This window comes from Rhinolophus sinicus, linkage group LG03 (assembly GCF_036562045.2).
Source record: "Rhinolophus sinicus isolate RSC01 linkage group LG03, ASM3656204v1, whole genome shotgun sequence".
NCBI lineage: Eukaryota > Metazoa > Chordata > Mammalia > Chiroptera > Rhinolophidae > Rhinolophus > Rhinolophus sinicus.
Window position 1 is genome coordinate 98,619,921 of NC_133753.1, and position 26,877 is coordinate 98,646,797.

A 26,877-nucleotide genomic window follows, 5' to 3' on the forward strand; every position below is an offset into this window, starting at 1 on the left:
GGCGCTGTTGTAAGGGTTGGTGGGCGACAAAGCTGTCAACAAGGCAGACAAACACTGGCCGCGCCGACTCCTCTACTCATTCACAACATCACGTGTACTATGACGATCTCAGTACTACCGTGTTTCCCCAAAAATAAGCCCTCGCTGGACAATCAGCTCTAACGCGTCTTTTAGAGCAAAAATTAATACATAAGACCCGGTCTTATTTTACTATAATACAAGACCGGGTCTTATATTAATTTTTGCTCCAAAAGACGCGTTAGAGCTGATTGTCCAGCGAGGGCTTATTTTCGGGGAAACACGGTACTGATGAATCTGCCCTCAGCCAGACAGGTTCTTAGCTACTGCTCCTGCGAGAAAGGCCTCCGTAAGAGTCCTGGACAGGGCTAGGAATTCAGTGGATGTGCTTGAAACATGAGGGTCAAAAGAGCATGAAACCAGGATCCTAGGATCCTGACCCATGTACCATATACAAGGCAATGATTTTCTAAAAAATTACCCCCCAGAAAAAAGAGACGGGATGTAATAAGTCCCTACCTATTATGTGTATCATGTTCAAGTTAAGAGCACCATTTAAATTCCTTTACTTTGAACAACAACCTCAATCAATACTGTTTTTTGATGCATATAGAGCTCACCAGACAGAATTGGTATATCAGACGGAAAAGGAAAAAAGTGTAACAGCTATTTAGTCACTGACCTCAAAATTCTAAGTGTTGGATATTGCTATAAACAAGTTATATATTAAGGAGGACTTTAAAAAGGAGTAAGTGGGGGTGGCCGGATGGTTCAGTTGGTTAGAGCGTGAGCTCTTAACAACAGGATCACTGGTTCGATTCCCACATGGGCCAGTGAGCTGTGCCCTCCACAACTAGACTGAAAACAATGACGTTGCTGCTGAGCTTTCGGAGAGGCAGCCGCATGGCTCAGATGGTTAGAACGCAAGCGCTCAACAACAAGGTTGCCGGTTCAATTCCCTCATGAGATGGTGCGCTGCAACTCAAGATTGAAAACAGCGACGACTTGGAGCTGAGGTGCACCCTCCACAACTAGATTGAAGGACAACAACTTGGAGCTGACAGGCCCTGGAGAAACACACTGTTCCCCAATATACCCCAATTAAAAAACAAATTTTTTTAAAAAAGGAAATAAAAATGATGTGGTCTAGAAATCTGTTAAATTGACTCAAAAAGTAGATCAAACGAGGACAAAAACACTAATGTTAAATGTCTAAATAACATTTTCACTCAATATCCATACTAATATATGTAATTTTAAATATGTATAGATATGAGCAACTTAATCTATTAAAAATAATAAAATCATTGGACCATTTCATCTTGATTCCTAGATATTTATGTATACTATACATTACTCGTCCAACATTTTTTTCAGCTCTTCCAAAACAAAAACCTCAGCGGTCACTTGATCAGAGTTGCCTTGTACTGATGCATATAACTTCACCAATACAGTGAACGATGTTATGATTTTACAACTAAGAAGTAAAAGGAGAAATAATTGAACATTTACCGAGCACCTACAATACACCAGACCTTATGCTGTCAGTATTTACATAATGCATTTCATTTAATTTCCACTTAGTACTGTGAGATGGGCATATAGAGACTTGCCTGTGGTGATAGACTAGTATGTAGCTAAATTAAAACTCAAACTTCTCTCTCTGGCTTAGAATCCATGTTCTTTCTATTATAGTACTAGTAAGCTTCACTTTGTAAGAGACTTACATTTCCCTCAGTGCTCCCAAGAAGATAGCATTTATGTGTCTACCTGAGTCTGGCCGCTGCGTTTTGTCAGTTTCACTCTGGTTTGGTCCAGGCAGGGCACATCCCCATAGCGGTTCTTCTCTAGGTTTCCTGGAGACCTGAAGAAAATAAAACAAACAAGCTAAAATAAAGAAAACAGTAGAGGCTGTGTGTGTGTGTGTGTGTGTGTGTGTGTGTGTGTGTGTGCGCGCGCAAACTCTGGCAGTGCGAAGTGGTTGTCAGTTACTATTGGGGGTGGGTACATAGAGTTTTTCTTTGTCTAATCTATATAATTCTACATCGTTTAACATTTTACTAAGTATGTATTACTATGGAAATAAAGATGTTTCCATTCAAAAGAGAAAAAGTAAGTACAGCATCAAAAACATCTAGCTGCAAATAAAATTTACTACTACTTATTTCCCAAAAGACGTGCAAAATAAATCTATTAGGTTCCAGTTTAACATGGCAGGCTGACAAAACAGTTGACAACACTCCATCCAGCAGTCTCATTAAAATCAGCAAAGGAACTAATCAGTACAAATCCAAAAAGTGACAGCAGAAACATAAGTGGACAAAGAGATTTAAAACCATTTTGTCAAAGAGAAAACTAATGAAAGGATTTTGGCTGTCGTGGCCAACTGCAGAAAGCTAGGACCCACAGAGGTATCTAGAGAGAGACACAATGACTCACCCTCAGAATTCCCACACCCTGGAAGGCAAGTGGAGGTACAGGGCTAAAAACAGAGGAAGAAATGAAAATCTTAAAGACATACAGTGAGCATTCCCTGCCTCGTTCTCCCTGCCCTATCCTATCTCACATTCATATCCAGGCTTGGCCCCTACCACGCAAGAGAGTGAATGGAGAATTCCTCTCTGGAGAAAGTGAATAGTCGCTACGTAAAAGAATTCTGTGATTTGGAGAACACCAACAACAAGCTAGTTGATCATGTTAATTTGAAGCTCACCCATGCTAACAGCACTTCCAAGCAGCTTTCAAGAACCCCACTCCTAAGTGTAAACTAACAGCCAAGGATCTCCAGATAATTAAGGAAAGTCTGTAACAAAAAAAGACCAATTCAAATACACTGAGGGTGAGTGAGGGGCGGGAAGCACAAGAGTCAGTAAGAGAAAATGACTTCTAAAAGGCTATAATTAAGAACTGCAGAGAGAAAAAGATACTGCACACATGAAATGAGAGTAGGAAGCTATGAAAAAGGAACAGAGACAGAAACCTCTTGGAAATTAAAATGATATCGAAAATAAGAATTTTAATAGAAAAGATGAGAGAGTTGAGGAAATTTCCCAGAATATACAACAAAAAGTCCAGGTGATGAAAAAATTAAGAAAATAAAAGAATCACTCTAGACAGGGGTCAACAAACTTCAGTCTGGCTCCCTGTGTTTCTGGGGCACTGCCAAACCCGTAGCTTAGCACTGTCTGGGGTGCTTCCACACTATCATGGAAGAGTTGAGTATTTGCAACAGAGACGGTAAAGGCCCACATGCCTAAAGTGTCTACTATTTTGCCCTTTAAGAAAAAGTCTGTCAGCGCCAGCCCGGTGGCTCAGGGGGTTTGGAGCACTGTGCTCCTAACGCCAATGTCCCTGGTCCCATTCCCACATGGGCCAGTGAACTGCACCCTCTACAGCTAAGATTGTGAACAATGGCTCTCTTTGGAGCTGGGCTGCCATGAGCAGCCAGAGGTTGGCGTGAGCTGCCACGGGCTGCTGAGTGCTGCCGTGGACTACTGTGTACCACCATGAGTGGCCAAGCAGCCATCGTGAGCTACCGTGGGCTGCTGTGTGCTGCCGTGGGCTACCTACCGTGTGCTGCCATGAGTGGCGAGCGGCCAGTGTGAATGGCTGGCAGCTGGCAAGAGCTGCCGTGAGCTGCCAACCAATCGACTACCTCAGCCAACGGGGAGCGCAAGGCTCATAATACATAATACAAGCATGGGCCAGGGAGCTGTGCCCTACACAACTAGACTGAGAAACTACGGCTTGAACAGGAGCGGGAGGGGGAGGGGGAAGAAGAGGGGGGAATTAATAATTTAATTAATTAATAATAATAAAAGAAAAAAATCTGTCAATCCTTGCTCTAGATCCAACCAGACTGACAATACTGTCCCAGAGAGAAAGAATTGACATAATACAAGAAAAGGAAAAAAACAAAAGAAAGTAAAAAAAAAAAAGTCCTAGAACTAAATAAGCCTTCAGAGTAAAAGAAATTTAACAAGAAGATTAAGGAGGTTATCTAAAAATAGTCAAAGAAGAAAAAAACATCATTTACAAAGACTTAAGAAGGAATAAGAATAGCATCAGACTAGTAGTATTGCTAGCAAAATTGAAAGACATTGCTTTAAAAATTCTGAGGTAAAATTTTTTCCAACCTAGAATTCTATCTTCTGACAAAATAGAATATAAGTAAAGAAAGAACTTGGTGGACACAGGAAACAAGCACTGATAAAGGAAAGTGGGGAGGGGAAATTGCAGGATGAAAGCTGAAGAACCAATCTCAACAACAACCACCACAGTTAAGATTGGAGCAAAAAATCCAAAATGTGCTGGAAGTGAGGTCTCCAGGGGAAAAACTAAAATCAGCTAATTATCTGATATATTTAACCACTTGGGAAATAATGATAGTGTAAAATAAATCTGACCAAGCATAAAAAAGAAATAAGGATAGGTACACAGAAAAGCAAATTTTTAAAAAAATTGGTCACTAACTCAAGAACAAAAAAATGGAATTGGTAAAATTTAATATATTTGAACCTTTCATAGAAGCCCACTTAGCTCTGCAGTAAAAAAATTTACAGGCATAATAATGTAAGCACTGTGACTATTGACTTAATAAAAAATTGTGACATAACTATATTGGAAAAATAGTCAAAAGGGAACTGGAGACAGAGTGTAAGAGCTAAATACTTACCTACCATAAAAAATTAATGTAAGTATTATAAGCATTTTATTTAGACTAACGGAAGAAGTTAGGGGAGTGGAACTGAGGTTAAGGCAGGAGATTGCTGTTAATTTTGTCATTGCTTTTTTTCTCTGATAGTATTTAGTTTTGAAAAATATTATTTGCATATATATTGATTAAAAGCAAAAAAAAAAGATTACAAAGACCACCAATATAAAATAATACTCCATATTTGTTCATCGGTACAAATGTATATGTAACAGTATAAACAAAATGGACTGGAAAGAAACATGCCAGATTCATACTAAGGGCTCCCTCTGGGAGTGAGAACTTACGGTGAGGAATAGAAGGCATTTCAACTTTATAATAAGTTCATTCTTTCATATAATAAAAACAGACAAAGCAAATATGACAAAACATTAAGAATCGTTAGGATCAATTCTGGTGATGGGAAGGAACATAGTTGTTTGTCATGTTATACTGCGTACTTTTCCACATTGTGAAAAATTCCTTCTTCCCACACAAATAAGCCCAGCTAACATTTTACAAAGTTCGAAAGACAATTCAATGCAGGGAGGATACTCTTTAACAAATGGTTAGAGCAATTATATATCCATATGCAAAAAAAAAAACACCCCAAAAACCTCAACCTAAACCTTCTACCTTCTACAAAAATTAATCGATCTCAGACTTAAATGGTAAAACATAAAACTATAAAACTTTTAGGAAAAAAAAGCAGGAGAAAATCTTTGAATATAAGACTAGGCAAAGTATTCTTAGACTTGACGCCAAGAGCATAATCCATAAAGGGAAAAACTGAGTAAAAGGACTTTGTTAAAATAAAAGCTTTTGCTTTGCAAGGGACCCTGTTAAGAGGATGAAAAGAAAAGCTATATACTGGAAGAAAATATTCACAAACGTGTCCAACAAAAAATCAGTATCTAAAATACATAAAGAACTCTCAATTGTTTTTTAAAAATCTAAATAGAAAATCGGCAAAAGACATGAAGACACTTTATGAAGAGGATAATACAAATGGCAAATAAACACATGAAAAGACGCTCAATATCATTACTATTAGTGAAATGTAAATTAAAACCACAATGGGATCTCATTACACACCTATCAGAACAACTGAAATAAAAAACTGTTGGGACCGGCTGATGGCTCAGATGGTTGGAGCACCATGCTCCGAACTCCGAGATCGCCAGTTCAATTCCCACATGGGCCAGTGAGCTGCACCTTCTATAGCTAAGATTGTGAACAATGGCTCTCCCTGGAGCTGGGCTGCTGTGAGTAGCCGGAGGTTGGTGTGAACTGCTGTGGGCTGCCGTGTGCGGCCGGAAGCCATCGTGAGTGGCCGGCGAGCTGCTGTAAGCTGTTGTGAGCAGATGACTGAAGACCTGACGACTGGCGACTGACAGCCTCAGCTGGGGAAGCGCAAGGCTCATGATACCAGCACGGGAGAGGGAGCTGCGTCCTACACAACTAGACTGAGAACAACGGCTTGAACTGGAGGGGTGGGGGGCCCGGAAAAAGGGGAAAAAACAAAAAACTGTGACAACATCGAATGCTGGTGAGGATGCGAAGAAAAGGAGTCCTTCATAGCTTGCTGGCAAGTAGGAAGAATGGCAAAACCACTCTGGAGAACAGCTGGGCACTTTCTCCTAAAACTAAACATACACTTACCATAGGACCCAGCATCTACCCCAAAGAAATGGAAACATTTACACAAAACCTAGACACAAACATTCATAGCAGCTTTACTTGTAATAGCCAGAAACTGGAAACACAGGACTCCTTCAGCAGGTGAATGGTTAAACAAAAACATGTACATTACTCAGCAATAAAAAGGAACAAAATATTGACAACTTAGGTGAATCTCCAGTGAATTATACTGAGTGAGAAGAGGGAAGCAATCCCAAAAGGTACATATAGTGCAATTCCACTTATACAATAACATCCTTGAAATTACAAAGTTACAGTAACGGAGGGGTTGGATGGAGGTATGTGGTAATGGAACTCTTTTGTATCTTTTTCTTGTAAGGGACACACAATCCTAAGTGTATGATAAAAAACTGCATAGAACTAAACACACACACACACACACACACACACACACACGCACGCACACACCCACAGTGGGGAAATCTGGGTAAGATTGGTGAATTGTATCAATGTCAAGATCTGGTTGTGATATTTTGCTATACTTTTGGAAGATGTTACCATGGGAAAACTGTGGGAAGGGCACATGGGATCTCTCTGTATTACTTCTTACAACTAACGGTACGTGAATCTACAATTATCTCATACTACAAAGTTTTTTAAAAATCTTTTATACGACAACAGTGATGGACCTAGAGGTTTTAATACTAAGTGAATTAAGTCAGACAGAAAGACAAATACCATATGATCTCACTTATATATGGAATCTAAGGAACAAAATAAACGAATGAACAAAACAGAAACAGACTCATAGATACAGAGAACAAACTGATGGTTGCCAGATGGGAGAGGGACTGGAGGGATGGGTAATAAAGGTGAAGGGATTAAGAAGTATAAATTGGCAGTTACAAAATAGTCACGGGGATGTGAAGTACAGTTTAGGGAATATAATCAATAATATTGTAATAACTATGTACGGTGGTTGCTGGACTTATCAGAGGGATCACTGCATAAATTATATAAATGTCTAACCACTGTGCTGTACACCTGAAACTGACATAAAATAATACTGAATGTCAACTGTAAATGAAAAAATAATAAAAATAATTTTAAAAATATTTTTTAAAAATGGTGTAGGGGGCAGCAAAAACGGGAAGTCTCTTGGTCCATGGGCACCCTGGACAACAGTGAGTACTATTCTGCTATCTACTTCATAAGCTAGAATTCCAAGGGAGACTTGGTTCCAAATGAGTAGTTTGACCGGAACTTGATGTAAGACAGACGTCTGGAGCTGATCAGGATTCTGGGTTCTAGCTCCTAAAGTGGGGGACTCATTCAATCAATAAAGAGGCAGGATTAGGAAGTCTTTCCACAGGACTGGGATGTGTTCTCTAATTACAACATGATAGCTGGTTTGGGTGACACCTAGAGGACAATCCAAACCTACTTTTTTTAATGGGGGAGTGGCGGAGCCATGGTAGAAATGACATCACAAGGACCCCACAGCGGAAGCACCCAGAGCAAGTCAGGAATCCCCAGGACCAGTGTGCATGATCGTGGAGCAGCCCACAGTTCCTCCCTGCTCCAGAATCCTTCCTTGATTCAAAACTACAGGAATCAGGGGCCGGCCCGGTGGCTCAGGCAGTTAGAGCTCCATGCTCCTAACTCCGAAGGCTGCCGGTTTGATTCCCACATGGGCCAGTGGGCTCTCAACCACAAGGCTACCAGTTAGATTCTGCGAGTCCCGCAAGGGATGGTGGGCAGCGCCCCCTGCAACTAAGATTGAAGAACATGGCACCTTGAGCTGAGCTGCCGCTGAGCTCCTGGATGGCTCAGTTGGTTGGAGGGCGTCCTCTCAACCACAAGGTTGCCGGTTTGACTCCCACAAGGGATGGTAGGCTGCGCCCCCTGCAACTAGCAACGGCAACTGGACCTGGTGCTGAGTTGCACCCTCCACAACTAAGACTGAAAGGACAACTTGACTTGGAAAAACAAACAAACAAACAAACAAAAAACTACAGGCATCATATATATGGTGATGGAAGGAGAACCGATTCTCGGTGATGAACACACAATGTAATTTATAGATGCTGTATTACAGAATTGTACACCTGAAATCGATGTAACTTTACTAACCATTGTCACCCCAATAAACTTTAATTAAAAAAAAAAGAACTACAGGGTAAAAATTGCTTGGGGAAAATACTGGATGCATACAGGGGTCTTAAGCTGGCAGGGAAGAAACAGGGCTGTGCGGGAGAAAAGAATACTCTCCCACTTGGTACACGACCTGTTATCTTTTTCTTCTCTTACTTTCCTTTGCATTCCTGATCTTACTGACTTTTTTCTCCATTGCTTCTCTCCTACTTCCCTAAACTGTTTCCTACTTAACTCATTATTTCCCTCATTCCTTTGCTAAGAGGTTCTCTCCCTACATCATCTTTGCAGCACACTAACTGGATGGGAATTACAGGAGGTACTCACAGAATCATGGATTCCTACAACATTTAAGCTAGAGAAGAAGGTGGATATCAGAGCTAACATCACAGGAAAACTGAGGTGCAGAGGAAGAAAATAACTTGTGAAAGTCAGAGGGGATTTTTGGCTAAGATTGGACCTACTGGGATAGTTTCCCTAATTTTCAACAAACAGAGCTCAACTTGGAGAAGAAATTGCTGCTGCTGCCAATGAAAACATGGTAATAGAAATGAGAGCAGCAGTAAGAGAAACGATCTATGCTCTATTGCAAACAGTAGTTATCAGGGATCTAAGAGCCAGTTATAAACTAGAACCAGGTGGCTCTGTGGTACGATTTGGGGTGAAGGAAGATCCCATGTGGCAGAATTCTTTTTCTTTTTAAGAACTTTGGGGCTGGCCCGGTGGCTCAGGCGGTTAGAGCTCCATGCTCCTAACTCCGAAGGCTGCCGGTTCGATTCCCACATGGGCCAGTGGGCTCTCAAACACAAGGTGGTCAGTTCAACTCCTCGAGTCCCACAAAGGATGGTGGTCTCTGCCCCCTGCAACTACGATTGAACATGGCACATTGAGCTGAGCTGCCGCTGAGCTCCCGGATGGCTCAGTTGGTTGGAGCGCGTCCTCTCAACCACAAGGTTGCCTGTTGGACTCCCCGAAGGGATGGTGGGCAGCGCCCCCTGCAACTAGCAACGGCAACTGGACCTGGAGCTGAGCTGCTCCCTCCACAACTAAGACTGAAAGGACAACAACTTGAAGCTGAATGGCACCCTCCACAACTAAGATTAAAGGACAACAACTTGACTTGGAAAAAAGTCCTAGAAGTACACACTGTTCCCCAATAAAGTCCTGTTCCCCTTCCCCAACAAAATCTTTTTTATTTTTTTATTTTTAGATTTTATTGGGGAAGGGGAACAGGACTTAATTGGGGAACAGTGTGTACTTCCAGGACTTTTCTCCAAGTCAAGTTGTCCTTTCAATCTTAGTTGTGGAGGGTGTCGTTCAGCTTCAAGTTGTTCTTTTAGTCTTAGTTGTGGAGGGCGCAGCTCAGCTCCAGGTCCAGTTGCTGTTTTCCAGTTGCAGGGGGTGCAGCCCAACATCCCTTGCGGGAGTCGAACCGGCAACCTTGTGGTTGAGAGCCCACTGGCCCTTGTGCGAATCGAACTGGCAGCCCTCGGAGTTAGGAGCATGGAGCTCTAACTGCCTGAGCCACCGGGCCGGCCCGCAGCAGAATTCTTAAGAGGCAGTTCTTCTCTCTTACTGTGAATTAGTTGGAATGCACTAGCACCTCCCCCAGAAAGCAATGCTATACTCTAAATGCCCTGGAGAGAAGGTGCCCAAATGAAAGGACGAGAGACCACACTGGGGACAAGAATGGAGGGCCTACATTTTTTTTCCCCTAAAAACACTTTCATTTCAGGAAAATATCAAAAAATGTGTCCATTATTATTAGTGTTCCGCTTTTGGTACCAAAGACTGTCAGAACTTTCAGAGACCAGGACGATGACAAGCACGGAAGCAGGAGGACAGAAACCCTCCCCTAACAGAGTGGGGCTCCCTACCTGGAAGAGTCTGTTAAGGAAGCGAGGCGTGGCAGGAGCTGCGGCCAGAGCACCCACAAGTGTCTTAAGGACCAACACCTTTCCCACTTACATGGAACAGTGAAAAGTGCCAACAGGGTTCTCGCGACGGATGTCCTCATACTCCTCATATATACCCCGTTTTTGCCTGGTGTTAACATACTCCATCAGCTCTTGGATGGTCATGGCGTGGGGACCTGGGACATGCACCGAGTCCCAGTCTAAGGCAGGAGGGAGGGAGGACAGGATGATCTCATCGAAGGGATCCGGGTGGCCATTCGTCTGGGGTAGGAACTGGAAATTCCAAGTGGCGAGGTCAATTTTCACATACCCACCCAGGTTTTCTGGAAGGCACTCCCTGGGCAGGTGCTGGGTGACCTCTGATGTCTTTAGTATCTGAATCTGGAAGGCCAGAAAGAACTGTATGAGTATGTGGGGTGGGGTGGGGTTGGGGGGAGACAGTGACGAGAAAGAACAAATGTGCTTTTATTAGGTTTGGAGAACGGGATGAGATTTACGTGAAATACTTGACATAGTTCTAAAAGTACAGTGCACTTCACCTGCCTGGGACTGATGTCCTACGACTCTGCCAGACAGACAGGTCTGACTGCCCAGCATGTCTATCTGATTCCTCCTAGAACAGGGCCCTGTTATGCGCCTTCTGACAGGTACCATGGAGAACTAAAGCTTTACACTATGAACAAGGCCCCCCGTGACATGTGAGGCAGCCCCCACCTTCTGACCGCCGATCTGCACAGGCAGTGGTGGTTTTGGCTGCTCTGCCTGTTGCATGTGTTTCACTCACAGCTGGCTATGGATGTTCTCCAAGAGAGGCTTCTAGGAAATAAGACAAGACCTGTCACCCAGACTCAGGGTAGCCCAGCAAAAATGACAGAGAAGTCATCCCTATCATATCTCTGCTCCCTGCTGGGACACGGCCGTACTGGACCCAATTAGCCTAGTTGGTTGTCCTTGGAATCTGTGTGGGATGAGGATACTGGCCTCCCTTGCTGTTGCCTCTTCCTGGAATGCCCCTTCCTGTCCTCAGCGTCTTCAGGACACTTTACAGCTCCTGAGGCCTGCCTGCCGAGGCAGTGCTCTCCTCCCAGCTCTGTAGAGACACAGTCCTCCTTATCTGCATCTGGGTCCCCCTATCAGGACAGAGAGCTCCCCCAGGCTAAGGACTGTCCCACTGCACGTTTCATTCCCAGGGCCCAGAGTTTGGATTATAACGATACTCACTATATTGAGTTTATATACACATTCATACTTGTATATACGAGTGCAAGAACTTGCCCAGGGAGACCTCGCACAGAGTTGTCTCAGGAAAGATGCCCCCTACTCCCCTACTCTGGGTCCCTAAGTATTAATAATTCCACAGAATGAAACATCTTCAGTTTCCCCTCTCTAACCCCAGTCACGTCAGCTGTAAAGATCTGCACTGTTATTATTCAGAGAACCTCAGAACCCTGCACTACCAAAATCTCTGATATTTCACAACTTTGTTATCTTATCCAATAGTGCCAATGTTTCACATGCCATTTCTTTCAAGGGTGAGAAATGAGAGTGAAGCCATAATCTCTCAGTCCTGGAACACTCAGGCGATGATAACAGAATAAAGCCAATTTTAGACAACACTTTTGAATTTAAGAAGAAACACACTGTTTTAAAAGAATATGCCAGGAATGTAAGTAGAAAGAGACAGAATGAGAGGCTCTCCTCTGCCACCCTGGTGGTCAAAGGGACTGAATGGTATTTCCTGTTGAACAAATTCAAATACCAGCCCAACCAATGCAATTATATTAGGCGCCGTTGACTATGAAAGGCCTGTACGGCACTAAACTCAATTCAGGAAGTAGGAGCTACCGCTGAGTCCCCACAGGACACAGTCTTCAGTCCTATCTTTCTGCAAAGTGACGTGGAGGAGAGGTGCCAACATACACTACACCCAGATCCTAACTTCAGGAACGTATAGTCTGGGGGAGAGGTAGCATGTACTGAGCTGAGAGAAGGAAAGCAGAGAACACAAGTGAATATACTAGCAGAAGCAGATAGTGCTCTAGCAGACAAGACAGGAGGATTTTTTGGAAGGTAGAGAATTAGCAATGTGGGAATCTGCCCACCTCCAAATGAAATAAAGCCAGCCTGCCTTACCCTCTCCCGGACTTTGTCTTTCAGCAAGAGGCTGACGATGGAGTAGGGCACGCGGAACCACACGGGTGCTCCCACGATCAGCACTTTCTTCAGACGAGCTGGAAACGCTCCCTGTGAGAACACAGAGGATGGTGTCAAGGGAACCGTTAGGGCACCGCAAGAGCCCTAGGAGAACCTCTGCCTGCTCAAGGCCAAAGTTTAGGTGTCGGCTCTTCTCCCCATTCTTACCCAGCAGGGGGAGTCTACAGCCTAATTCAGATTTCACTTGAGCAGCAAGAGAAGTGGGTTAAAGCTGATTTACCTTTAAAAATAATGATGTCATATTCTTGTCAGCAGAAGCTTTACGGATCAAAACCTACTCCGACTTTTCTAACCAGTATACATGTGTGCCTCCTTAAGTTCTGCTTATTAAAACTTTAAGGAAAAATTATATCATGAATAAACTTAATATGAAAGAAATATTTCTCTCATAATCTTTCTTTTGTTCTGGTACCTGTGTATTTATAATCATTTATTTTTTACCCAAGTCTTCCTCTATTTATGTATTCATTTATTTAATAATAAATATGACCTAGTGGGCACAAGGGCAAAGGAAGTACAACAGAAAAGTACAATGAAAAATTATGACTTCCTCATCTACAGCTCGGGGCCTCATTTAGTTTCTCAATATTCCAGCCCTTCTCATAGGAAGAGATACCATGTAATTCTGGCAATCTAACCGGGGAGAAATTATCCCCAAGGAATCAAACAAAAAAAGAGGAAACTAGCTAAATATCTTGCACCACTTTCTCCATATTCTTTTCAAAAGACTAAGTCTCAATGTGACATGTCAGCTCTACTAATTTGGGGGACTGCACACATTCCCTATAGTTAATATGCAGCATTCAGGACAAAGTTCTCCAAAGGCCTCTTCACTGCAGTCTGAGAAATTACCTTACATCTCTTCCCTCAAAGACGCAACAATTTCAAGGACTAACTATAAATAGCCAATGCTCCTTTAATTGCCAGATCAACTGCTAGATCAAAAACCAGTCTCAAGGGGCTGGTCTGGTGGCTCAAGCGGTTAGAGCTCCATGCTCCTAACTCCGAAGGCTGCCGGTTTGATTCCCACATGGGCCAGTGGGCTCTCAACCACAAGGTTGCCAGTTCGATTCCTCGACTCCCGCAAGGGATGGTGGGCTCCGCCCCCTGCAACTAAGATTGAACACGGCACCTTGAGCTGAGCTGCCACTGAGCTCCCAGATGGCTCAGTTGGTTGGATAGCATCCTCTCAACCACAAGGTTTCCGGTCCAACTCCAGCAAGGGATGGTGGGAAGCGCCCCCTTCAGCTAGCAATGGCCGCTGGACCTGGAGCTGAACTGTGCCCTCCACAGCTAGCATTGAAAGGACAACAGCTTGACTTGGAAGAGGCCCTGGAAGTACACACTGTTCCCCAGTAAAGTCCTGTTCCCCTTCCCCCTCCCCCCAAAAAAAAATCTAAAAAAAAAAAACTAGGAAGAGTATGTATGTCTGAAAATGGGTAGCAATTAACAAAATGGTATGTTTTAACAAGATTGTTACATAACCTTTAAAATGAAGAGTTCAAAGATTTTTTAAAACTTTGGAAAATGCTCACAGTATAATCTTTAAACTAAACAAGATCAAAACTATAACCTTAATTTTGTTTAAAAAAAAAAAATCACACACACACACGTAGTTTCACAGAAAAAAAAAGATTATAAAAGAATCATATCAATTCCTTAACCTGGCAAAGGAAACAGACATACAAGCCCAGGAAGCAGAGAGAGTCCCAAACAAGATTAACCCGAAGAGCCCCACACCAAGACAGATTACAATTAAAATGTCAAAGGTTAAAGACAAAGAGAGAATCTTTAAAGCACTGAGAGAAAAGCAGTCAGTTTCTTACAAGGCAGCTCCCATAAGACTGTCAGCTGATTTCTCAGCAGAAACTCTGCAGGCCAGAAGGGACCGGCACGAAATATTCAAAGTGAGAAAAGGACCTACAACCAAGAGTACTCTACCCAGCAAGGCTGTCGTTTAGAATTGAAGGACAGATAAAGAGCTTCCCAGACAAGAAAGAGCTAAAGGAGTTCATCACCAGCACCCAGTATTACAAAAAATGTTAAAGGGACTTCATTAGGAAGAAGATAAAAAGTATGAACAATAAAATGGCGATAACTACACAACTGTCAAAAATTACTTTAAATGTAAATGGATCAAATGTTCCAATCAAAAGACATATAGGATCGTTGAAAGGGTAAGAAAAGAAGACCCTTACATATGCTGCCTACAAGACTTCAGATCGAAAGACACACACAGACTGAAAGTAAAAGGATAGAAAAAGATATTTCACGAAAATGGAGGGGAAAAAAAAAAGCTGGGGTAGCAATACTTATACAAGACAAAACAGACTTTTATTATAATTTTTTTTTAAGGGCGTTCTTACTAAAGAACAAAGGACAGCTTGCATGTGCCTTATGTGTGAGAGATGGAAGGTGAGATGGTTGTGGTCAGAAAGGGGGTGTTTCACAGGTGAAGATCTTCGCAGGTGGAGATCTTGGTGCAGTTGCTAATGAAGATGAAATCTACAGCGTGTCTGCACTGGAGAATAGATAATGTGGGATGATGTGAAGGCTACGAGACTAAATTGGGGCAAAGGCCTTGTGATTAAGTGGTGACTTTGAATTTGAGAGGATGCTGGGAATAAAATGAATAGAGAGAAAGACCATGAGGCAGGTACTGCTAGGGTGGGGATACATACTAAGGGGATTCTGCACTAAGGAACTGAAATGGGTAATGAATAACAGAGTGACAGAATAAAGAATAACAGAACAGAGAACCAGCCAGTGAAGTGGAATGATGTCCTAGAAGCGGTCATGGGGTATGAGGACAATTGGCATTTTTCCTCTTGGCGTCTTAGAGGGTGTGGTCCTCACTGCAGGGATTGTGGGGGATGCTATATTACTTGGAAAATCCAGTTTGCAGTTCATATGAACAGGTAAAGGAATGGGGAAGAGAATGATTTGAATATGTAGGAAACTTTGTCCTTAATAGAATTAAAGTTCCAAAAAGATCTGTGTGTTTTGGATAATAGTCTGAACCTTGCCTGCACAACAGAATTACCCAGAAAGTGCTAAAAACAAACAAACAAATTCCAGTATCCAGACCAATTAGATCAGTCTTTGGGTTGGGATCCCAGAGCAAGTCTTTTTTAAATCTCCACAGCTGATTGCTATGTGTGTGGGACAGAGCCAAAATGGACTTTTCAACAAAGGCTATAACAAGAGACAAAGAAGGACCCAGTAATCTACTTTGAGGGGACAAGTGCATCCACATGTTCATTGCAGCATTGTTTACAATGGCCAAGACCTGGAGGCAGCCTGGGTGTCCATCAATGGATGAATGGATAAGGAGGTGGTACATATATACAATGGAATGCTATTCAGCTGTAAAAAAGAATGAAATCTTGCCACCTGCCAACAACATGGATGGACCTAGAGTGTATTGTGCTGAGTGGAGTAAGTCAGAGACAGAAAGACAAATACCACATGATTTCACTTATATGTAGAATCTAAAGCTCAAAATAAAGAAACAAAACAGAAACAAATTCATAGATACAGAGAACATTTTGAGGGTTGCCAGATAGGAGGCAGGTTGTGGGGCTGGGTGCAAAAGGGGATGGGATTAAAAAGTACACATTGGTTGTTAGAAAGTAGTCATGGGGTGTAAAGTACGGTGTAGGGAATATAGTCAATGATATTGTAATAACGATGGTGTCAGGTGGGTACTAGATTTATTGGGGTGATCACTTTGTAAGATAAATGTGTAATCACTATGTTGTACACCTGAAACTAATATAATATTATATGTCAACTATAATTGAAAAATAAAAAATTATTAAAAAAAAAAAAGAAAATGAAAAGGTAAGTAAATAAATGAATAAATAAATAAACGTCTGGACACATATACCTCAAGCTCATTATACTGATAATATCCAAGGGGTAGGATTTTAATATTTTAGTTCTGTCACTTAATAGTTTGTATTACCTTCATCAAGTTCTTAAATCTTCAGGTCTAAGTTTCTAGATCTGTAAAATGGGGATAGAAATAGTAACAGCCATCACACTTCACAGTAGGGATGTCAGGATTAAATGAGCTTTAAAGCATGAAAACAGCATAGACTAGTGTGCAAAGCATTCAGTAAGTGTTAGTAATTATTACTTTGTAAGTGTCTGCATTCGTGAATGTTTTTAAACCTATTTATTTTATCCATCTCTTTCAGCCATGCATTTCCTTAAAAATTAAAGATTTATCCTACAGGGGGTGAATTCCACCTTGTCTAGTTTAAATGGTTCATCCAAAACAATAATTAAACAGTTAAGAATCCACATGATGGCAACTAAAATAGGAGTTATGACATTTTAAAACTTAAAACCAGAATTTATCCTAAGAATTTTACCAAATAGAGAAAATCTACTCAGAGTAATTTAAGAAGTCAAAGGTTATATTTTTATTCCAATGCCATATTTTGATCCAAATCCTCATCACACTAACTGCTAGAAATTAATTCATACTATTAATAAACAGAATCTGAAGTGTGAGACAGTGCATTAAAGATAAACTTCTATTTACAACTCTCATGAGTATGAGGATGATAGGGGATTACACTTAATATTGTATCTGTTCCCAATGACAGAGCAACTAAGTCACTAATAAGAACATGAGGGGCTGACCCGGTGGCTCTGGCGGTTAGAGCTCCATGCTCCTAACTCCGAAGGCTGCCGGTTCGATTCCCACATGGGCCAGTGGGCTCTCAACCACAAGGTTGTTGCCAGTTCAATTCCTCAAGTCCCGCAAGGGATGGTGGGCTCCACCCCCTGCAACTAAGATTGAACACAGCACCTTGAGCTGAGCTGCCAATGAGCTCCCGAATGGCTCAGTTGGTTGGAGTGCGTCCTCTCAACCACAAGGTTGCCAGTTCGATTCTTTGAGTTCTGCAAGGCATGGTGGGTTGCGTCCCCTACAACTAGCAAGGACAACTGGAGCTGAGCTGTGCCCTCCACAGCTAAGACTGAAAGGACAACAACTTGAAACTGAACAGCACCCTCCACAACTAATATTGAAAGGACAACAACTTGACTTGGAAAAAAGTCCTGGAAGTACATGCTGTTCCCCAATACAAGTCCTATTCCCCTTCCCCAGTAAAATCTTTAAAAAAAAAAAAGAACATGATATAGGTTCTAAAGCAACAGGACTTTATTTCAGTCTCTTTCAATTTATACAGCAAAAACAACAAAACAGTATCTATAGTATTTCATTATTTTGAACCAAATAAAAGAGGACATACAAACGCAGAAAAACATTTGAAAACAAGACACTTAAAGGAGTCTGAACAAAACAAAAGAGGTATCATTTTAGAAATTCTAAATTCAAAGAAAGAAAAATTAAAGTGCAGTGCTGGGATAGTTCAAGGAAAAAGATATTCATACTTGTTGGTCAAAATAAAATTTTTTTCCTACTTTTATGGAGGGTAACCTAGTCATGTATTGGAGAAATGAAAGAATATTCATAATCTTTATCCAAAAAATCCTAGTCTTAGAAGTATCTTCTTAAAATCAATTAAAAGGAAAAGCTATAATAATATGATCATAACAGTATTATTTAAACCTGGAAATAACCTGAATAATACAGAAAGACTGTCAGATGGTTAAATTGTTTATAGTACGAGGTGTGATCAAAAAATACAGTGAATGTTTAAATTTTTTTAAAAATTGATTACAGTCAAAGACACATTGCCATTAATCCCCTTCAAGATACTCCCCCTCGCTTCAAAAACACTTACACTATCGTTCTTGCCACTTTCTGATGCAGTTCTGTAAGTGCTCTTTCTTGAGCGTCTTTACTTGTGCTGTCATGGCTGCCTTCATGTCCTGAACAGTCTTGACTTTGGGGAAGAGCCAGAAGTCGCATGGTGCCAGATCCAGTGAACAAAGTAGATGAGAACACACCGTCATGTTTGTATTTGACAGAAATTGCCATACACCAGAGCAATGTGTGACATGGAGTGTTGTCATGATGGAGGATGATTTACGGCACACTTTAAAACACACCTTCTCTCAACCGTAGCTCATACACGACAGACTGCACCGAACAAGTTGAAACTTGTCACACACTGTTACTAAGGTGCGACGTGCCGCTTCCCATATTGAAGATCCCTGCCTTTCCATTGGATGGCACTCAGCAGCAGCATTCACCGTATTTTGTGATCACAACAGAAAGGCTGCATGTCACACATCACTCCTGGTACGGCAATTTCTGTCAAATAAAAACATTACGGTGTGTCCTCATCCACCTTATTCACTGGATCTTGCGCTGTGCAACTTCTAGCTCTTCCACAGAGTCAAAATGATTCAGGACATTGAGACAGCCACGACAGCGCAACTAAAGACACTCAAGAAAGAGGACTTCAAGACTTCAAGTGGCATGAACGATGGGGTAAGTGTGTTCAAAGCGAGGGGAGATATTTTGAGGGGGATTAATGGCAATGTGTTTTTTACTGCAATAAATTTTTTAAATGTAAACATTCACCCTATTTTTTTTTTATCACACCTTGTATTATTAACTTACCAGGTTATTATTACTTTGTTAAAACTGACAAATAGTGTAAGTTGTGGAAATGAAGGACTATTTAAAATGTTAAAGTGGAAAAAAAACAGCTATCCAGGTGGGGGGAAAAAAAGTCAGATTCTTACATCTCATACCATACTCAAAAACCAGATACAAATGGATTAAAGTCTTAAACAACAAAAACAAAAGCTTAAGCTTTAAAAAGGAAATAGCTCCTCAAAAAGTTAAATGTAGAATTACCATGTGATCCAAAAATGCCACTTTTAGTAGTATATATGCAAAAGAATCGAAAGCAGATCCTCAAACAGGTGATTGTATACAATGTTCAGAGGAGCACTATTCACCACAGCCAAAGGTGAAAACCACCCAAATGTCCATCAACAGATGACTAGATAAGCAAAACATTGTATATCCATACAACACAATATTATTTGGCCTTAAAAAGGAATGAAGCACTGATACATGCTATAATATGCATGAATCTTAAGAACATTATGCTAAGTAAAATAGACACAGAAGGAAAAAATTATGATTCCACTTAAATGAGAACCCAGAATACACAAAATGCCAGAGGCGGGGGGGGGAGGGTAAGGGGTGATAGTGTTTAATGGGCACAGAGTTTCTGTTTGATGACAAAATAGTCCTGAAAATGGATAGTGGTGTAGTTATGTTGTAAATGTACTTAATGCCACTGAACTGCACACTTAAAAATGGTAAATTTTGTTATGTATATTTTACAATAAAAAAAATCAAAAAAATTAATACACATGGCATCAATGGTAGTTTGGTAAAAAAAAAAGATAATAGTTAACATATATTTTCTGACTTTGGCATCAGGAAGGATTTAAGGTGCAAATGCATTATCAGGTGCAAATACAGAAAAGAATATACAGACACATTGAACCACATTAAAATTAAGAACTTCTGTTGGTCCAAAGGACTTTATAAAAAGTGAAAAAACAACAAGCTGTAAACTAAGCCAGTGTATATTAATACATATATAAATGAATTAGTATCAGTAATACATGAAAAACTACATAAATGAACAAAACAATAGGAAAATGGGTAAAAGCCATAAATAGGCATTTTGCAGAAAACATATGGCCAATAAATAAATATACGAAGAGATAATCTCACAAGAGAAATGCAAGTTACCCCACAAGACACCACTTTATACTCACTTGACAGGGAACAAAATGAAGAAGTCTGACACTACCAAGTGTTGGAGAGGATGTGGATCAATGGAAATTTTACCCATGGCAGGTGAGTACAACCACTTTGGAAAACAATTTATGACACTATTTTATGAAGCTGAATCTTCATAGACCTTCTGACCTGCTAATTCTATTCATAGATGTATACTCCAGAGCATGCATTCTCAATGGGGGTGATACCACCCCAAGGGGTGAAATTAGTTTTGAGGACAGTGGGAAATGGGCGAAAAAAATCACGCTCCTTTTTATGTATAAAGCATAGACATACAGTCACTACATAAGGATACATATAGTACCTCTGTGGTATTAGAATTCCATTAAAAGAGGAACTGTGAGGAATGTCTAAAAAACGTGCCTTAGTGAGGCGATAATGACTAAAGTGGCCGAGAAACACTGCCCTGCACACACTCCAGCACACATGCACTGAAGGCCAGTGTAAGAAAACTCACAGCCGCACTGCTCATAACAGCAAAACTCAGGAAACAATCCAACGAGCCCTCAACAGAACAGTGGATGAATAAACTGGTATATTCATCAATGGATGAGTAAAAAGGTAACAACTCTTCAACCATCAATAAAAAGGAATGAATTACAGTTACATGCAACACAAGGAATTTCAGTAATACAAGGATGAGTGGACAATGGAAGTCCCAGAAAACAACACACCCTCCTTATATACTTCCTTTGTAAAGCAGTGACAGTAAATAGACACCTCTAGAAATCTATGTAGTCCCACAGTACTCCCACATGAAGTCCTGGTACAAAGACTTCATAGATTCTGAGATGAATTTTTTCAAACTGTTGTCACTCAGTAGGTCCTGAAATTAATTTACTAGGTCATGACTAACATTTTAAAAATACAAAATAGACGGGAATGATCAAAGTTATTGATTTTTTTGTGTGTGTGTGAAACCTTTTTGTTTTGTTTTATAAATATGTATACACAGATAAACGGCCCTATCCACGGATTCCGATATCTAAGTAACTCTGAAAACCTTAAGCCTTTTTTGTTAGGTTTGGTGCAAAAATTCACAGGGCAGCAAAATCTAACCTGAAATTCCCTAGGCTATTTACAGCCTTTACTCTTCTGCACTCATTATGAATAATACATCTCATTGCAGAAATATTAATGTGTTCAAAATATTAAAAAAACACCTCTGGACCTCAGAGTTTTGGATAAGAGACTAAGAACCTTACCCATGTATATAACTCTACATGTATGTGTAAGTGTACAACATACATTTTTGTGTAGTAAGTCGCAATGTAAAACGTATTTCTGACTAGATTAAGTTAAAAATTCTGAAAGTCACTAGCCAAGTGACATTTTTCATGACACTGGCCATACCTACACCTTCATTAATTCTGACTCTATAAAACTCCAGGAAAGGGACATCCACCTTTATGATTTGGAATGTTCCTGTGAATTTCTTATTTTAATTCTTCCCACTTTACTTTTAAGACTTTTGCTTGTTCTGAGGAAGCAGATATTAGTCATCATTTACAGATGACCTTTAAACAAAACAGTGTCTGAAATTTACATCATTCCTAAATCTCCCAAAGAATAAAGTATCCAAACCACTGAAGGAGAGTTGAGAGGGCCTTCTCACAGCCTTACCTTCAGCAGGTTTAGGACTTTCTTGCCCAGATCCAGCTCAAAGTTGGCATAATTAGAACCGCACATGTCATAGATAAACACCAGTCCGTTCCTCTGAGTTTCAAAGCTGTAAACCAACCATTGAATAAAAATATGTCAGTAATAAGATGGATGGGGCAGGTTTAAGAGCCTGGGGCAAAAACAAAAGTATGGGACACATCTGGGACTCAGAGTACAGAACATATCTGGGACCAAAATAACCATTTCCCTGAACACTGGTCTTACAAAAAGATGATTACCTTTGGTATCTGCTATGCTTACTGTGATACTGTGATTTGTAATAATAAATATTTGGTTTTTGACCCTATTCCTGGCACAGAGTTTCTAAAACTCTTGAAATTTCCTAAGTGAAGAGATCAATAAAGGTGTCTAATATATTAATGAGGTCACCTGAGGATGGGAGCTGGTTGCCAGGGGAACCAAACATGTGACTAGAGGTTGGAACTTTCAGCCCCACCTGGAGGGGATCGGGGGACACCTAGAGATTGAGTTCAGTCACCAGCAACCAATGATTTAATCAGTCATACTGAAGTGATGAGGCCCCCATAAAACCTCAAAAGGATGGGGTTCGCAGAGCTTTCAGGTTGGTGAACATGTTGAGGTGCTGGTAGAGTGGCCCTCTCAGAGAGGGCATGGAAGCTCCATGCTCTTTCCCCATACCTTGCCTTACACATCCCTTCCATCTGGCTGTTCCTGAGTTATATCTTTTTGTCATAAACTAGTAATCTAGTAAGTAAAATGTTTCTGAGTTCTATGAGCCATTCTAGCAAATTCATCAAACCCAGCGAGGGGATCATTGGAAATTCTGATCTTCAGACTGTCGGTCAGAAGAAACACAGGTGACAACCTGGACTTGTCACTGACATCTGAAGGGGGTGGGAGGGCGCAGTCTTGTGGGACTGAGCCTTAACCTGTGGGAGCTGATGCTATCTCCAGGTAGGTAGTGTCAGAAATGAGATGACTGTGGAACACCAAGCTGGTGTTAAAGAGCTGCTTGGTGATGATGTGAAGGAAAAGCCTCACATGTTGGAACTGGAATTGGAATTATACTTATTGATGCAGATTTATCAAGTGCCAAACTCCTAAGTTGAGAATGTTCTAGAGCATCTAGGTTATCAACACTTGAACTGTTTCCTCTCATGTCTCTGAATCCGCCCATCCATGTTCTGTACATTCCATGTTCAACTCAAAAGTCCCCTCCTCCATGAAGATCTCGCTGGTAACTGTAATCAAATGTATTCCCATCCTTCACCCTCTTAAATACCAAAAATCTCATGTGGATCTTTATTGCAGCTCTTAAAATACTCCAACTTTGTGTAGCTATTGGATTCTCTCCTACAGTGTGAAAATGTGTTTGTTCACCCCATTATCCCCAACAGTCCCTAGCAAATTTCCTGGAAACAGGTCCACAATGAGCAGTTATGAAATTATAATCCAGTAGACTGGAAGCCATCACTAAGAAAACACTTTAGAGCTGTAGGAAACTACACTTCATGATTGTGAATTTGTCTCTGATGACTTGGAAGAAGAGAACCCACAAATGGTCTTTGGAAAGCATCTTCAAAAGTAAATTAAGAGGTGGTGAGCCTATTCCCAGACCAAGGTTAGGAACCCGTGAAGAAAGGAAAAGCATTCCTCAATACAGTGTCCGTAATGCCCAAAGCCACTCTCCCACCAAGCCAGACCTGCACTTGCTTCTGTACACAGAAGAAATTATTTGACTGAACTATTCACAAGTGACAGCAACAGTTTTTACATGTATTCAAAATTGAGAAAAATTCTGGGCACAAAATAATCCTGAAATCAGGGGTCTCAATGTTATTTTGTATTCTATTTTTTTTGCATGACCTCCTAGAAGCCTTCATATCATCATCCTTTCAACAAAATCCAAGAGAGAAGCACCCACTCACGAAGTAGCATTTCAAAAATACCTAACTATGAGGTAGACCCAAGTTTCTCTAACAGGCTTAGTTTCAAATGGCCTCTAACGTATGACAGCTAGTACTAAATCCTAACTTTCTTTTAAGACTCCAGAGACTCTGACTGACCGAGATCAAAGAAGCTGTTAAACAAACGGTATGACTACTGAGTAGACTACCAAGGTCTAGAGTCTTCCCACTTCTCCACAAGCTCATCAAGGCCAAATTTAACGAATTAATAAGTTTTCCCCTCACAGTTCCAGCCTGTGGCTGGGGGCAGAAACAAAGAGAAGGCACTGTCAGGAGAAATAGAGTTTAATTTTTAAAAAGCTATCATGCGGGGGATCGAATATATGGTGATGGAAGGAGAACTGACTCTGGGTGATGAACACACAATGGGATTTATAGATGATGTAATACAGAATTGTACACCTGAAATCTATGTAATTTTACTAACAATTGTCACCCCAATAAATTTAATAAAATAAAATAAAAATAGCTATCACTCATAATGATGCAGGTTCTATATTCCTGAGAACTGCTCATCCTGTGAAAGCACATGAAAAAAATATAAATGCAGTAAGATTTTTACCTTTCTTACAGAATATGAGGTTCAAAATAATAGCTAATTCCCTCAGAATTAATTGCTCTCTCCTGAATTTGATTCCCAACCCGGATGCTACTGGGAACACCAAGAAGTTCGAAACACCGTCCCTGACATTTGTTTCAAAATAATTGCGGGGAGGGAACAGGTGAGGGGCTATCAATGAAATAAGACTGGTTACAGATCACTTGGGATTTTGCTTAACTTTCTACTTTTGGACTCTTCTCTCCTGAATGTTGATTCTCAAAATCCTCTGTATAAATGGCATTATTCTTATTTTACAAGAAAACTGAGGCCCCAGAGGGTTTTAAAAATCAACATTCAGGGAAGAATGAGCATAAAGAGCCCGCACAGATCACCTCCTCACACTCTCAGTGAGGAATTCTCAGTACACCGAGCATTGCTATTTAATTGACTTTCTCAGCTTCTGTGATCCTGAAAATAGCAAAGCAGGTAAAGCTACAGGAAAACCACCACCTTGAGAGTACTTGGAAACAAGCTCTTAAGGGCACGGACATTTTCTATACACAGCACTGCCCAGGGGACACCTGAGGACATAGTCAAGGCCCTGCTCAGTTTAATCAAATCAAGCACTTACTTTCCCACCTGGATATAGCCCACCTGAGATAATCTATGCTCACCTATCCACAGCTCTGTCTAGCAAGTAGAACAGAGCCTGAAGTACCACATGTTGGACTGACTTGTGGGGATGATGCAATCTGGCAGTGAAGAGGGCGATGGAAGCTCCTGTTGGGTCCCGAACATTCTAGAGCAAATGAAACAAGAAGCATTTAGAAATCGAACAGAAAATCCCAATAATCCCTAAGCGTTCTTAAATCCTGGACACAGATTTGGTATGAAGATAACCAACACTGGCAAGGCTCCTCTGACTTGCATCAGTTGCTGCAGAAAAGGAAGAAGCTTCTACCTTCCTACGCATCGCATCACGCTGAGCATCCCCCCAGGCCAGGTTTCTGTGGTAGGAAAACACATTATCTTAACTCTTCAACTGCAGAGAGATTAAAGGATGGTCTATGTTGGCTGAGGAGCTAACTTCCCAGACAGGACACCAAAGGAAACAAGCAGCAGGGAAACCACCAAATCCAGCCATTGCATACTGACCTGGAAGGCTGTGACCTCAAGGGGAGAGCGCCCACATTCCATAAGGTAAGACAGGCTCTGACACACTGTGTACCATCCCAAAGGTCATGACTGTAATGGGCCACTGAAGCAACTTTTCTAAATCTGTACAACAAATTCTCCATAATTTCAATTATTACTGGACTAACCGTGCGCCAAACTGCACTGCCATTTCATGTCTGCTCACTACTGTTGCACTCTCTCCATTCAGGTTAAGGTATCCAGCAACAAAGTGCAGAGGACAACAACTACCAGGGGAATAAAGAGACATTACAAGAGGGGTCCATGAAGACTCACTAAGATGGTGAACTTTCCACTAAGGATCTCAGAACGGAGAGGTTCCTCGTGAGGTTTCAGCTTCACAATGCCTTCCTTCCTTCGTGTTTCCTAAAAATAAAGCACGTAAGATGAATTAATATGAAAATACTGTATATCCAGGACAGCTTTATGTAATCACCAATGTTCAGAGGTAAAGGACTTTACAAGTCAACTAACTGAATCATAAATTCCTTTGTAACCCCCTTCTAGGCCAGCCAGGCATTATCAGAATTCCTGTCCAAAGCCAGCTTAGGTAGGATATTTCCTTTTAATCAGTGGGAATCCTAACTCTACAGATGAACTGACGTGTCATTAGCGTGCAGGGTCAGAGTTCTTAAACACGCAGCAGCACAGACACTGCACCAGGATATTAAAATATATACCCTAAGTCTGGAAGCAGGCACCCCACATCACTGACAGGAGCCACCCCTCTCGACAGCCTCTCCAGCAACAGCTGCCACAAGCTTATCGTCCCCATTTCCGTGGCCAGATTCTAAACTCGCCAGCAGCTCCCTGGTGCCTGGCCTACCGCACCCCATTTCCTCCCAATCTAAATACCGAAGGGCCTTCCCGGCACTGCACGCATATCCAGTGGGCATTTTCAGCCCTCCTTCCATGACAAGGCTGACCACTCCCATTCCCTTCTTCCCGAGACAATCTCTATCTTTGATGGAGCATACGCTCTTGGTTTTGCTGTTTCTCCAGCTACTCCTTCTAAGCCTTTTTTGTGGGCTTTTTAAAAATTCATGTGCTCACTCAATTCACCACTGACTCATTTATTCATTCTGCACATATTTGTAGAGTAACTCGTAGTACCCGGCACTGAGCTAAGTGCTAGGAACATG

General features: G+C 41.2%; 1 protein-coding gene across 1 annotated transcript in view; it reads right to left on the minus strand.

Moving 5' to 3' along the window:
• Positions 1-26,877, minus strand: part of PTPN9 (protein tyrosine phosphatase non-receptor type 9) — a 70,001-nt gene that overhangs the window by 11,346 nt on the left and 31,778 nt on the right. The window contains exons 3-8 of the mRNA XM_074328305.1: positions 26,012-26,101; positions 25,216-25,340; positions 22,013-22,118; positions 12,556-12,666; positions 10,475-10,803; positions 1,789-1,882 (exon numbers count right to left, since the gene is read on the minus strand). Coding sequence (XP_074184406.1) covers positions 1,789-1,882; positions 10,475-10,803; positions 12,556-12,666; positions 22,013-22,118; positions 25,216-25,340; positions 26,012-26,101 — 855 coding nt within the window. The remainder of the gene's footprint in view (positions 1-1,788; positions 1,883-10,474; positions 10,804-12,555; positions 12,667-22,012; positions 22,119-25,215; positions 25,341-26,011; positions 26,102-26,877) is intronic.